Source organism: Callithrix jacchus, chromosome 3 (genome assembly GCF_049354715.1).
Source record: "Callithrix jacchus isolate 240 chromosome 3, calJac240_pri, whole genome shotgun sequence".
Classification (NCBI taxonomy): domain Eukaryota; kingdom Metazoa; phylum Chordata; class Mammalia; order Primates; family Cebidae; genus Callithrix; species Callithrix jacchus.
In genome coordinates this window covers 91,354,996-91,370,809 of record NC_133504.1, presented here as the reverse complement: position 1 = coordinate 91,370,809, position 15,814 = coordinate 91,354,996, and the positions used below count along the sequence as shown (strand labels likewise).

Sequence of the window (15,814 nt, the reverse complement as noted above, 5' to 3'; positions counted from 1 at the left end):
CTCTCCTTTAGTAGGTTAATAATAAAGCATAAAAATAGCTACCTCCATTTTTATGTGTTCTAGGTGCTACATGCTGTTTGCCTTATAACCATTTTCTTCTTTACAACTCATACCAAGTTTGCAAAGCAGGCTTTAATTGAGCTCATTTAATAGATTAAAATGACAAAACAAAACAAAAACTGAGGCTGAAGGAGACAATAACTTACCCAATGTCACACATTCAGTAAGTGTCTGAGTCCAAAGCATAAAACCTCCTTATTTTGTGAAGTGGTTTCATTAAGAAGAGCCTTGGTTCACAAGGAAGTCCCAGGTTTAGCTTTTGCTAAGCACATAGTACATTTGTAGCCTGTGTCACACTGTTATGTTATTGTTCTCTTTTCTAATTCCCTGTATGTGTCAACCCTTATAACAGGGACAATGGACTATTTCTTTAAGCATCCATTGCATATCCTAGGGTACAGACATGTATCTGGTACTTAATCAATCATTGTTGATTGATGCTTTTTATATTGTAAACAATGTTTCTCTTCCTTCATCAATAAACACTCATTAAAGCCCACTTTTGTGCTGACAGTATACTATTTTCTATGGGAAATAGTAAAATGAAGATTCTACCCATCTTGTTCTCAAAGAAATCTAGAAAGTGGGGAGCATTATGTATGTGGGTAAGAGGAACCTTGCTCACATTTTTTCTCTTCCCCTTCCTTGCATTCTGTGCCTTCCCCACAAAAAGAGGCAATTATAATCTGATTGATCTGGTTCCAGAACATTTTTTGGCCACACTTCCTGATGGGCAGGGTTACTATTTAACTTTTAAGAGGTTCTGTCTTTCCCCAGTGCATGTGATACAATTTATAAATTGAACAAGGTCTCTTTTGTTACCTGGCCATCTTTTTGTGATGTTCTTATCTTTTTATCCACATACTTAAAGTGTACTGCGTCTTTGTTTTAGTTCTCATGCTATGTGATAAACCAGAAAATGAGATCCAAGATTTAGATTCTGGCTTGGTCCAGACACAATGCTATGGAGGCCTTGAGCATAAGCTGTGGGTTTTAATCCAGGGTTACGGAAGCTCTAAACTGGGGAGAAGTGGTCACTAGCCCAGCCATAAGCTGGCACTTTGTTTTCTACTTGCTGTTATCCCTGATGTGTAAATTTCACTTAGGAACTTGGTGGAGAAGAGGATGACTCACTAGGATTTTTAGGTCTCTGCCCTTAATGCCATAAAATACCACTAAAACTCTACTACTTGACCTAACCCACTAGCTACATCACAGAGACAGGACAAAGTGTTATCATCGAGGATCAGCCTACCTGCTACAGGACTCCAGGAAAGCTCACTATCTACTTGATGGCATTCGATGGATGTATGCACTTTTTAGGTTTCTTTTGTCAATACTGGTTCAAGCAATGAACTTGTTATGTAAAGAACACTGGGAGCTAAGCAATTCATGTAACAGGGCTGAATGACAACATGTCATCAGCATTTGAAAACAGACTGATAGATAATCTAGCTAAGCAAGACCCACAATTCTGGCCATATCTGCTGTGAGAAAACTTACCTATGTAGAATTCAATACTCATAGCACTCATTTATTAATGGCTTATTAGTCATAGGCCTTAAGGCCTACTAAGTTCAAATAATTTCTTGGGTACCTGTTAGAATGTGTGATAAACTATGTAGTTTTGTACCCTGTAACAAGTCCAGACATAAAACAGTTTTATAAAATTAGGGTCACATTAAATAATACTTTAAACTTATACTCTGAACACCAATACTTTGCTACTACACTGATTCTTATTATATTTGTGTTATGTAATCCTACCACTTTAAAATGAATCCCACTCTCTCTTTATAATGATTTCTGTGTATGTAATCAATTTACTTCTCCCCTCTGTGAGGAAAAAAAGTTGTGGATCTCACACAAATGCTACTGAGTAGAATGACCTTCAGCAAGCAGAGATAAACAAGAGCTTCTTTTCATCTCCCAACCATTGATTTTCTGCAAGGCAAACCACAAAGCTGCTTTGAAGTCCAGGAGAGCTGCAAGGGAAGAGGGAGATAAAACTGAAGGGAAGGGTGGATTTGAAACAAAGTTAATCTCTGCCATCTAGGTGTAGATCGTTTTTGGCAAAACTGAACCTGCCAGATTGTATTGAATTTAGATTATTGTAAAAAGTGTGCTTTCGTTGGTAAAACTGGGTTTAGAAAGGGTGATATATAAAACAAAGAGAAGTCTGAATCTTGCATAAAATTTATAAACAGCAGAAATAATTGCTTTAAATGAAATTAAACAGTATCAAGCGTGCAGTGTATACTCAATACTGCTTGTGACGTCTTCCATTTTATGTTGCATAATAGGAAAGGCATACGGATTGCAAGAATAATTATTTGTTGTGTCAATATTTCTTCTCTAAAAACTACACAATAGATCAAGAATTTGGCTTGATAGCTTTACAGAACAATTGACTTTTATAAAAATTATACACATATTTGAATAATATTTTTCCATTTACAAAATACTGTTCTATGAGCTTCAACATAAACCTAGGAGACAGGCTGGATAAATGCTATTAACTCTTTTAAATGTGAGGAACCAGAGCCTTAGGGAACCCATGTGAACTGCCCAGACATATACTGAAAAAGCAGTGGAGAGGCCAGTAGTAGGGAGTCCAAGTTCTCTGATAATTGATCTCCTTTTCTTCCTGCAGGCTCCCTGTAATTTGAGGTTTAAGGGAGAGGAAAACTTGAACCCTCGCTTCCCCCTCTTCTTCCTGAAACATGTTGTTTTTGTCAGGGTGGTCTTTTTCAACCTACTCTTAACGTGATAGTGTTGGGATCCTAGAACATATTTCTTACTCTAAAGATGGCTGAAGGTTAAATGCTGACACTGGAAATCTGGAAACCCTTCTTTGAAGACAGTCATTACTTTGACCACAGTGGAGGTTTGAGCTTCCTGAATAGTGCTGCATGAAGTAGGATTTACCATAATTCTGGGGGCTTAAGGAAACTTAGTGTTGTGAAATGAAAGATCCTTGAGAAAGTTTAACCATCAACACTAAGCAAATGCCAGCTAACCTGAAACCTCAGCACATAGTTCTTCCTCATTCCAGCCTTCCAAGATCTGAGTAAACAAAAAATACACATGCCATTTTAGGGGATAGCTGTCGTGGAGGAGTTGAGGTTTCACCTGCCCTTGAAACAACTGAAGTGCTCATGTGCTTTCAAGGAGCAATAACATTATCATGACCTGGACCAAGAAGTATCTGGTAGAAGTATATGTGTGGAATGTCAACCTTCGAAGTTGTCACTAGGACCCTTTCACAATTTATTGTTTTCATTTGTTTATTTTTATACAACTAATTTGTACCAGATATTTAATTTAGTATTTGGTTCAGATCCTAAAAATCATCATTTAGTTTTAGCTGGTAAGTAATAAAGTATGCATCCAATAATACACTCACATAAAATTTCAACCAGGTTTTGTAATAAATGCCTAACAGCTTTTTAAAAGTGGTTCAGTTAATGTCCTGGGCAGGACAAGCTAATTAAAAGGGTTAAGTAATTGCAACAATTAATTTCCTTATTAATTTATTCTTTTTGAGTTAACAGAATTTGGCTGACAATAATTAACTTTAATATTAATTTTGATATTATTTCACTTAATCAAACAGGGCAATTTAAAATTCATTTCAGAATGCCATATAGTTAGTGATTTATAGGGCAATTAATATCGTCAGTCTCTGCCTGAGCTGCTATCATTTTGTGGAAGGGTTTCTTTACAAATATGTAACATCTTGCTTTATGTAAGTTATATAAGTCACCACTGAAAATTTTAAATAGTTGTTATATTGCTGCATAGGATTCATGTTAAAATAACATGTCATTTAAATGAGTGTTAAGATTTAATCTATCAAAGTCATCTCCTTTTCATTATTTCATTCACTTAAACATACATATACATAAGTAACTTACAAGTAAACATATTTTGGGATACAGGCTTAAATGCCTCAAAAGCACATTTCGTGTCCAGTGTGTTTTGTAAAATATTAGTAAAGCATCAGTCATGATAGAGGCTTCAATTTGTTTTTGTTTTTTAAATATACTATCTGTAGGTATATTACTTTTGAAATATGAACTAGTCTAGTTCTTCTCTATACCTGGGATGCTGTTAGACTTAATCAGTTTGGATTCAGGTTAGTTAATTTAAAAAAGGGGGGAGGGATATTTTAAAGTTTCTTCACCACCAGGAAACCACTCTTCTCATGCTTTTCTTAAGGCACCAAATTGTGGCAGAAATCAAAATGACTACCTGACAGTAGTTGATATGAAAAAGAAATATTGTTACAATCTAAACATAGAAAAACCATTATTTAGGAGGACTGTATAGTAGTCACTGAGTTATAGTAACCCAAAGTACGGTTAAGAACTTTTTAACACCTATTATCTCTATCTCTATCAGACTAATTTGAGAAACAATTCAAAATAACCTCCTTCCTCTGAATCAGTATTTGTGATATACATTTTTTTTTTCCTACAAAGGTAAATGGATAGATCCTGGAAATGGATTCTGCCTGTTTATCCATTGTTGCTCAGGGTGGGTCTTCAATAGAAGGCATCTCAGGAAGGCCTCTCCAGAATATAGTCATGTTAGGGCAGTGTGGGATGGGAGCAGATCCTGAGATCTTTGAAAACAGGAAAGAAGTTCAGAGTAGGGAGTTAAAATGGTCACACTAGGCATTACATTTAGACAAATGTTTCGTCCTGTCGTCTTTTACTGCCATATGTAATTAATGATAATATAATGCATCCAGAGATGTAAAAAAATCCTAATTTATGTAAATCATACTTATTAAACAATAATGTGATTCCATTCTTGGTTGCACATCACTTTGCAAACTACTGTTTGTGCCATCTGGCCTCAGTCCAGTAGCTCTGTTTCTCACATGCCATTCAATTCCTAATGACCTTATATGAAGTCTATGGCTATGAATGCATAATATATGGAATTATTAATGATCTTAAAGATAGTTTTAGAAAATACGTGCTATCTGGCAAATAATTATCAGTTTATCTCAGAGCACAAAACTGTATTTTAAAGTTAGCAAATGACTTAAATGACCTCTATTTCTTCTCTTTTATGGTTAATAAATCCAGAAGCCAGCTATCCCCCACTCCCTCACCTTGACTTTCCACACACCACTGGGAAACTGATAGGAGGACTTTTCTTATTTTTTAAGACTGGTCCCTGGCTAAGACAGAAAACAAAGGTTAAAAGCCAACTTTGATCCTGTATATCAAGGATTGTACTGTGGACAGACAATGTGTTTCTCTACTAGGGATGTTTTTCTGAGGAAGGTTGTCTTGAAGGTGAAGAGGTAACTTAATACATAGCAAGAGTTCCTGAAAATAGTGATTCTTCCCTCAGAGTAGAATGCTCAAATGCATTCTTTTTAAAAATCTTTACTTTTGAATATGTGAAGAAGATGAGGAGGTCAGAGTGCCATCCTCTAAGGGCTGATATTAAGTGGCATTTCCATGTGATAGAGTCAGCAGTCAGTTTAATTGACATTTTCAGCACTTCATTTTTGTACCTCACCACATCATATAATACAGTGGCTGATTCAAACTTGGCCTGCAATAAATATGTAATGAATGTATTCTGAATCTGCCTTTTACTAGCTATGTGATCTTTGCAAATTTTTTTCACTTTACTTACTGTTTTAAACAATGGCATTTGGATTGAATGAGCTTTAACATTTCTTTTACTTTCATAATTTATACTATAGAAAATATAATGACCCTAGAATGGTTAAATCAAAGATGCACTGGTAAATGTTGCTGACTGGCTCTCAAAAATAAAAATTTTTAAAAAGAGCCTGATTTGGGATACAGGACTTAGAATACTAAATCATTCTACCCTATAGGACTGAAAATATGTGCATATAATTGAGAAAAAATAAATAATAGAGTAAGAATAGGTTTCCAGGTTTGAGAAAATTGTCTCTTTTGCAAGGATTATCTTAGATTTTGTACCTCACCACATCATATAATACAGTGACTGATTCAAACTTGGCCTGCAATAAATATGTAATGAATTTATTCTGAATTATCTTAGATGTTAATGCTAGTGTTCAAGCTGTAACAGTCTTTTAAAAAATGGTAGGGTATGTACTGTTTTTTAAGTCACATACACATGTAATGAGAGTAAAAGTTGAATCTTTTAGCATGGCAGGAAGCAGTATTTAGAATCTGATCGAATGCTTTACATGCATTTGTTATAGCTCCAAGATTAGTCTTAGGCTAAGACAGAGCAGTGTCTTAACCCCCACCATGCAGGGGGTTAATAGTTAATATCTAGAAATGTTGGCAATACAGTGCTTTGGAACCACAGTATTTAGAAATGTTTATTAGCGCAGAACAATATTATTAGAATAGAACAGTATTACCGAAATGCTGCAAACAATGCAAACTAAAAATAGGCCCCCTGAAAGGAATGAGAAAGGATATTAAAGAATAACAACCTAAGAGGAGACATTAGGTCTGAAAGTCACAGTAGAAGCTACGCATATCACAATCTATCTATAGAATACTGAATATACCAAGATCCAAGTTTAGTTTTCATGTTACAAGCACCTATTATAAGGCATTAACAAGAAAATTACTCAGAAGTCAATACATGTGACTTTAAAAAATATGGCTAGCTTTTAAAATAGCTATTTACAAAGTGTACTGTTTCTAATATTGTATGAGATAAAACTGGATTACAAAACCTAAAGGTTGTGTGTGAGCATTTACATATCCTGTTAAGTGTCAGGTATCAGTTAAGGTTTGAAACTCTTCATCATTACTTTTCCACATAAAATTTAAGTTTGTAGTTATAAAGAATATTTGGTCTTGACATTGAACATCCAAACTAAAATTTATCACATATTTTGCTTCCACTCTGATTTAATAAATGTTGAAAAAAACCATTATTTGGTAAATAATAACTGAATATTGGCTCAGCACGTATAACAGTGGGATTACTAGTTACAACTGATGGAATGAGTTGCTAGGTTATCAACAGTGCCAACAGCAGCGTTGTTGCTAGATTATCAACAGTGCCAACCCTATCTTTCTATTAAAGGCAGCAGTCTTCTTTCTTTCTAGTGGATTTTATTAAATGAGACTAGTGAATAAGATTCTTTGGAGATACTATGGAATCCCTTTGATACTGTTTCCCAGTGGAATATTTTTTGGCAACTATTTGGAGGAGGAAAGCAAAGGAGTTAAACAAAAATCTGGTACCATTGTGTCCTTTAAAAGTGTTATACAATTCATTGTTTTCCTTTGAAGTGCACTAAAGCCTGTTCTCCATCAGGAACTTACCCCAGACTTTCCATTGAACAACTCCATCTGTCTGTAACAGATTTTTCTTCCTTCATGGAGAATAACCAGGCCAATGACAGTCTCCTCTGTAGCTTCCCTAATTTGGCGGGAAGTTATGTCTTGTCATTTCATGGAGCAGAGTTCCTTAAGACTGCCACTTCATAAAGATGTCTTTATAAGAACTCTCACCCAGAAGGTCCAAAATTATGTCTTCTATTCCTATATACATGTTAAACCTCGAGTTCCTAGGGCTTATATTGATAATGGATATCCTACGGGCCTAAAAGCTGTGCCTTTCAGGTCCTTTTCATTTCCAATAAAAATTGGTTAAACATTAGTTAGTTATATTTAATATGCTTTTTGAATCTAACATTTCCATATTTTAAAAAGAGGATCCAATTAGCTTAGCTTATTTTGGAAGTTACTTACTCCAACTTCCAGAATTATTAAATTTTAGAGCTGGATGGAACTTTAGAGATCCTTTCTATACTCCACAAATAGAGGTTTCAATTTATTTCTTTACCATCAGGTACCAGATAAGTTTGGCAGTTGAAAAAAATTACCACAGGTTATTTTTATTTTTCTCCCTTCAAATCAATTCTAAAATTGATATTCAATTTAGTATTAATTGCACATATTCAATGTAGTAGGTTGATGAAAGTAGCAAAAGGTATAAATTATAGCTCCTGACCTTAAGGAGCTCATATTTAATAGGGGCCTAAATGTAAATAAATAATTGTAAAATGATGTAATAAATCTATCATAAGTATGAATGGAATGCTTTGGTAGATTCGAGGCTCTAATGAAACATGGGGAAGCCAGAGAAGACTGGAAGAGGTACACTGTTGTTGCTAGATTATCAAGGATTAATAAGTATGTTTGTGTATGTGAGTTTGTATATGTGTGTGAGTGTGTATCTGTGTGGGCTGGTGGTGGTAGTTATGGCACTCCAGGTAGAGCCAGAAACAGTGCTGATAATGACTGTTCAGGAGTCAATAATATAGCAAAAAAACCTCAAATAACTCCTGGGTTATATACGTGTAATCTAACAAATCGTTGTTGAGGTCAACTTTGCTGGTATCATCCACCATGAAATAATATGCTCTATGTATAAACATGGCAGCAGTGATAGTGTGCTTTCTTACTTTACTGTTGAGAATATTAAATATTATAATTTGCATGTTTAAAAAAACTTCAATTTACTGGAATAAGCCTAAATGTGTCAAGTTTTAAGAAAGATGAAATGCACAATCATGACAGAGGGTTCCGACTATTATCTTTTTACACAGTTCTCCTGACAAGGTCTTCATCCTCTCCTACTAGCTACCATCTTACTCAACTCAAATCAACTGCCCTTCCATCCCTCTCTTCTCTGCTTTCTCAGTAAGGCAAAGTTAAGACTCAGAATGATCATCAGTGCTGCATTCTGATTATGAAGTCAAAGTCATCAAAGATTGAAGGAAAATAATTGTAACTGCTAGGACAGGAGGATTTTATGATATTTCTCTAAGCAGGGTAGATGATGGCCCAAAAGCAATGTTAGAGAAATCAGGGTAAATATTTGTTCCCATTAATTCTCACACTTTTTTCTTTGTAAACTACGTAAGGATCACAAAATGATAGAACTTTGGATTATATTAGTGTCTCGGACATAGCAGGTATTCAAAACACATTGGTGAATGGCCAAATTGCATAAAACAAAGAAAACAGCATGGGCCCTGGGACAACTGAATACTCACATGCAAGAATGAAGCTGGACCCCTTACTCCACATATCAAAATTTATCAAAGACCTTGGAAGGTGTTAATGGGGAATATCTGCTAATTAGGTAGAGAATTGCATACAATGAAAGTATTATGGATAATAGTGATTGAACAACTTTGTGAATACACTAAAAATGACTGAATTTTACATTTTAAAAGGATGAATTTTATGCTAAGTAAAGTATATCTCAATTTAAAAAGTAGATGAAAAGAAAAAAAAATAAACAATTAGCAACCACAACAAAACCAGGGCCCAGAAAGTTGAATTGAGGCTCTGTCTAGGTAGTCTTAACATTGAAGTGGAATATAAGTTATAGATGAGTAACACTTTTTAGCTAAAAAAAAATTGAAGATAGTTAAAGGATGTGCTATAGTTCAATAATTAAAAGATGCATATTTTTTCAGATTTCTGAAATGGGATTTTTCTTTTTTTTTTTGAGACAGAGTCTCACTCTGTTATCCAGGCCTATCTCAGCTCACTGCAACCTCTGCCTCTTGGGTTCAAGTGATTCTCCTGAGTCTGCCTCCTGAGTAGCTGGGACCACAGACGTGTGCCACTATGTCTAGCTAATGTTTGTGTTCTTAGTAGACATGGTTTTTCCATGTTGGCCAGGCTGGTCTCAAACTTCTGACCCTGGCCTCCCAGGGAATGTGTTTTTTAACTGACAATGTGTCACAATTCATTTGGTTGCATTTTTTTCTTTCTTTTTTTTTTTTTTTGCTTTAAACCAGGGCTTTATGGGGCCGGGCCCAGCACAGGCAGTTCTGTGACTCTTCTGCGCCAGGATCCAGGGCTCCTGGGTGAATGACACAGCTGGCCGGCTGTCCTGGCTCCACACCTACAGGCTTTACCGTCCCAGTGGGAGTGGCAGGTTTTCCAGGGGGTCCAAGAAGTGGACCTAAAATTGTGGTACCTAAAATTGTGAGATGTCTTAGATTGAATGAAGTATAGTACTTAATTTTTCAAATAATGTGGCAGAGGCAGAGGTTGCTAGCTGTACCTCAATATGTTCTCTCTTCTTTCCATACAGTAATATTTTTTTTTAGCTGGGGAAATGGTCAACCAGCCAAAGACTATACTTCCAGTTTTCCTTAAAGCTAGGTGTGGCCAGGTGCCTACGTTCTGGCCAATAATATGAAAGCAGAGGTAATGTGTGCAACTTCTGGTTTGTGACCTTAAAGGGAAGGCGCATGCTTCCCTTTTTTTTTCATTTCTTTTCTTCCTCCATATTTCATCCCTTCCTTTCTCTTTATCCCCTTCCTACTTCTCTCATTCTCTTCCTTCTAGATAGCAGATGTGATGGTAGACGCTCAGGAGCCATTTTCATCCATGAGATGGATGTCATGTATTGAGATTGGGCAATGAGAGAAGATAATGAGTTCTTAATGATCAGGAAACCAGTACACTAGTCCTGGACTGACTATACAGACTTTCATGTGATAAAGAAACTAAAAAAATTTTTTGAAGCCATTCTTGTTTGCTATAGGAACTGACCAAATATTATATCAAATATTAATGGTTTCTAAATTTCATTTTTCTGGGAGTAAATATTACCACTTGTGCAATGGGTCAAACTCTACTTCCTCTAAACACACACACACACATGCACACGCACACATATACATGCACACCCCTTTTATGGGTGAAATAAGTTACTAAATGTAGCATTTATTTATAAGGAATGTATTGTGAATAGTTTCTCAATTTTCATTATCATGGAAAGATGATGATTTCAGCCCACATTCAGTGTATGTTTCTAAATAATACAATCAGTAGAACTGTTCAGTACCATGGAGGACAGCTTCTTCAGGGCAACTGGGATTTCTTGATAATGCTAAATCTGTCTTAGCTGAATTCCTTGGGTTTTATGTGGTAGTGTGGTAAAAATACATGATCAGATTTCACTATTAAAATTCTTTAGCAATACATGTGCAGTCAAGTTTCTTGCCTGGATAGCTGAACATGTAGGTTATGAGATTTTTAAAAAATGTCTCGTGACAAACTTTATGGAAATGCAACAATCTGGACATCTAGTTTTGTCTGAGAGTGGCATGGATATGAAGAACTGTGGTGTTGGTGCTGATGCAATGTTGACCCTCGGCAGTCACACTGTTGGTTCTTCATATTTGAGGAGATGGGACGGTGAGGAGGCCTGTTGGTTTGATTTTATTAATACCACCATCTAGAATACAGATTCTTGGATATTTCATTTTCACAAGGTGAGCTGCAAACTGGAAAATAAAAAAAAGAGGCAAAATTTATAGAGGATATACAGATTTCTCCAACCTCATGTTTTTCTCAGGATTTAAAAGACAAAATTATTTTAATGTTATCATTGCTGTCACCATTGTATAAGTTGTTAACTTGGTTATTAATATAAATTAAATCACTCTTTTTGTTTTTTTTGAGACAGAGTCTTGCTCAGTCGCCAGGCTGGAGTATAGCGGCACAATCTCTGCTCACTGCAAACTGCAACCTCCGCCTCCCAGGTTCAAACAGTTCTCCTGCCTTAACCTGCCAAGTAGCTGGGACTACAGGGGCACCACCATGCCCAGCTAATTTGTGTATTTTTAGTAGAGACGGGGTTTCACCATGTTGGCCAGGATGGTCTCAATCTCTTAACCTCATGATCCACCTACCTCGGCCTCCCAAAGTACTGGGATTACAGGTGTGAGCCACTGCGCCTAGCAAATCACTCTTTTATATGCTGACAATTTCTTTATCTTATAGAATAAATATCTCTTTAGTTCTCTTTTATGATTTTTTTGAATATGTGATAAATATACATGGTAAACAATTCAAATTCAGTAGAAAAGGGCATACAGTGAGAATTAAAGTCATTCCACTTCCGTTCCCAGTCCTCTCTCTCTAGAAGTCATTAATGTTACTATTTTTAAGTATTCTTCCAGTAATAGTCAAAACAAGCTCAAATTTATATTTAAAAAATTTTGATATTATGGTCCACTTCACTGTCCCACAGAGGGCCCACAAACCAGTTGTAATATGTTTTTGGAACAATCACAACTAACATTTTGAGACCACAAACCTGGAATGAATTTGAAGGACAGATCCAGAGAGACTTCTAGATGTCTGGCACAACAGGACGTTGTAAAAGTTATAAAAATAGGAATCAACCAAAATGCCCATTGATAATAGACTGGATTGGGAAAATGTGGCACATATACACCATGGAATATTATGCAGCAATCAGAAATGATGAGTTTGTGTCGTTTGTAGGGACATGGATGAATCTGAAGAACATCATCCTCAGCAAACTGACACAAGAACAGAAAATGAAACACCGCATATTCTCACTCATAGGTGGGTGATGAAAAATGAGAACACATGGACACAGAAAGGGGAGTACTAAACACTGGGGTCTATTGGGGGGAAAAGGGGAGGGCCAGTGGGAGGGGGAGGTGGGGAGGGATAGCCTGGGGAGAAATGCCAAATGTGGGTGAAGGGGAGAAGAAAAGCAAAGCACACTGCCATGTGTGTACCTACGCAACTGTCTTGCATGCTCTGCTCATGTACCCCAAAACCTATAATCCAATAAAAAATTAAAAAAAAAAAAGTTATAAAAATATGCACGTATCTGACTTAGCTCTAATCTACCTATCCAGGATCATAGATTGCCTTTTCCTCATTCTTTGTACTTTATGATGAAGCAGCCCTGAACTGCTTGCCAATCCCAAAATAGCATACTGCTTTATGTTCAGACCTTTTCTTGGGCAGATTGTCCAATGTTGGGCACATGCTCCATTTCCCACCAATTTCTGTCCCCTCTTTAGCTCCTCCCCAATAGTCACCCCCATACATAACCTCAAAATCTGCCTAACTTCTATTAATTTTCCTGCTCAGACACTTCCTTCTCTAGGAGCTAAGTTGCCATTAGGGTCCCTGCTTCTCAGCTCCCAAAGTTTCTTGTATGAATCTCAATCTTTGGCCTTTTTTCATTTATTTAAATTCTCCACTTAAGAGCTTCCTTCTATTTTGTTTTCTTCCTGGTATCTGGCACCTGGTAGGGGCTCAATATATGTTTGCTGGATTGAACTCAGCTATGACAAATGACCATAAAACCTAGGGCAAAATTATAAAGTAAAGAAGTTTTTCTTTGGCTCTTTTCTCTCTACTCCTTCCTTCTCTTTGGTAGTAACCTATTCCTTCTCAATGAGTATTTGTGTTCTCAAGTTCTTTTCAATTACTTTCTCTACAAACAAGCTGACCTTAGATCCTTCAATAAAAATGACTAACACCTGCTCACAATGCTATTGCTTCTTGGGGCACTTTGAAGCTTAATACTTAGTAAGGTCTCAAGGCAGCAATCTAAACTTTAGGGTTCAAAAGAATGAGCTGAGTGGTTTATCCAGGACAAGTTCAAGGCCTCACTCCCAGATATTCTGCTTTGTTGATCTGGGGCTCAGGGATAAGTATTTTTAAATAAGCACCCACAGATGATTCTAAAGCAAGTGGTCCATGGACAATGTTTTGAATAATACTGTCTTAAGCCAAAAGGATAAAGGTCTTGGTCATTAGGTGGAATAAACAATGTTGGACTGGGATGTTAGCAGTCTCCAAAACAACTCACATAAATGAGTCTTAGTACTGCTGACCCTACTTATCTTCTTAGTGATTCTCTGCAGTGGCTCCACAGAGATTCAAATGTTCACATTTCACATCCTATGCTCTCTTAGAACTACCAGATGGGAATCCTTGATAGTAACGAACATTGAAGAGAAACAGTGCTTCTGTATTTCAAAAGGTGTCAAGTGAGCTGGCGTGAGCTGCTCTTCATCCTGTTTTTACTTCTCTTTGAAACCCAGTCCTTAAGAAAGAAGGCACCAGATTCATCTGCCCCAAGTCATGTGCAGGCAGCCCAGTCCCTGGTACCACATGATTACTGAAACATCTTGGCTGCATTCTTCCACATGCACAATTCAATTACCATTTAGACCGGAATTCTAAGATAAACATAACATTACTGAAAAAGCCTTGTGGATAAGCAGTCTTAACTCTCAGTTCTTTCAAAACACTGTGGAAATCAGAAAATGAGTAAGGAAGGATTGTACATTCAACTAATCTCCCTTAAACTATGCTGTAGAGCTGGAAAGAGTTCCTACTGTTATATTAAAGGAAGTCCCTAACAACTAGGCTGCTGCCGAGCTGGAAAGTGGAAATAGACAAAGCAAGCAGAGCAGAGCACTTTGAAACAATCAGGTTGCTGCTGTGTGTGAGGTCTAAGAAGAAAAGTAGAAATGGAGTACAAGGAGATAGCAAATGTTTAGCTGCATTGAAAAGAAGCAGGCTGTTTAAGAAAAAGTGCAACTGTTTAGTTTTCACATAAGATTTTGAGTTCTGCTCCTTTGATGCTCTGCTGTGTTTTCAATTATCCATGTTAAATACTGACCCCTAGCAGTGAAACCATGACTGCATCTTTTCCACTGCTATGGAAACATTTCTTCTTCTCTATCTGTTTAGTTACTTGGTTATTCACTTATCAAACATTTCACTGAGCACCTACTAAGTAGGTACCAGGCACAGTTCCAGTTTTTGGAGTGCTTAGAGTTCAGTGGAGGAGATGGTAATACACAATTCATATGAAGTAGCATGGGTAGCATAAAAGCAGTTCAGAGTAATACGCAGAGTTTCTGAATTTAACAGGGGCTGGGGAACTGGTTTCTTTCTTTTTTCCTTCTATTCCTCTTTCATTATTGACTCCTAAAAGGAATCAGAGTCCAGATGTGATGGCCACAATTGCTATACTTACCACATAGTTATCTTTGTGGCTATAGCTTGACAGGTTAGGGAAGAAAGAAAAGGCTGTGAATCTGCTGGGGTAGATTTCCACAGTGTGAAAAAAGTAATATCATACCTGGAGAAGACATACAGTGGGACAGGGGAGAACCAGTCATCCAGGGTATATGGTTTCTTCCATCTTTCATTTTTCACCTGACAGGCCTTTTGACTCCATACTCCACAGAGTGCAGACTCCACCCAGAAATTACAAATCTAGACTTACTGAGCAACATCCTTGGTGGAGGTGGCAGGATATTATACTGAGCCAGTGGTTATAAAGTCAGAGAAATCATCTGGGTGCTTTTACTAAACAGTAATATACAGGTTTGTTCCAGACTAGTAAGTAGAGTTTCTGTGACAGACCTCTGACATCAGCTGTTTTTAAAAGGGCCTCCTTTTCCCAGGTGATTCTAATGTGTAACTAGCATTGAGAGTCATTTAATTAGATAATGGGATTCATTTGTAGGTCAGGTTTGGGACTCAAACTGCAATTCCTATAGATTTTGTGCTGTGTGGAGAGCAAGTCACTTTGCACTAGAAGAGGCTGCTGTGTTTGTAGGTCTGAAATTTGTGAGGCCCGAACTTTATCAGACATAGTAGAATTTAATGTGAAACAGATTATTACAGAAAAAAAGGGAGATTTCATAATAAAAAATTCAATTTGCCAAAAAGATATGACAATTCTAAATTTGTAAGCATTTGGTAGTAAAGCCTCAAAATATAAAAATGTGATAGTACTGAATGGCAAAACAGACAAATCCACCATCATAGTAGGAAGTATGAGCAGGTTGCTCTCAGTACGTGAAATAACAACCAGAAAAAAAACTGTAAGATGCAATATTTGAACAATGCAATTAACAAATCTACTTAAGGGACAGATA

General features: G+C 36.7%; 1 protein-coding gene across 18 annotated transcripts in view; it reads right to left on the bottom strand.

Moving 5' to 3' along the window:
• Positions 1-10,785: 10,785 nt before the first annotated feature.
• TBCK (TBC1 domain containing kinase) overlaps positions 10,786-15,814 on the bottom strand; it is a 291,657-nt gene continuing 286,628 nt past the window's right edge. For 17 of the 18 annotated variants that reach the window (XM_054253081.2, XM_078366726.1, XM_054253088.2 and 14 more), the window contains one exon: positions 10,786-11,368. In XM_054253081.2, the coding sequence (XP_054109056.1) occupies positions 11,258-11,368 (111 nt within the window). In that variant the 3' untranslated portion in view covers positions 10,786-11,257. The remainder of the gene's footprint in view (positions 11,369-15,814) is intronic. The other variant, XM_054253085.2, reaches the window with a different exon arrangement.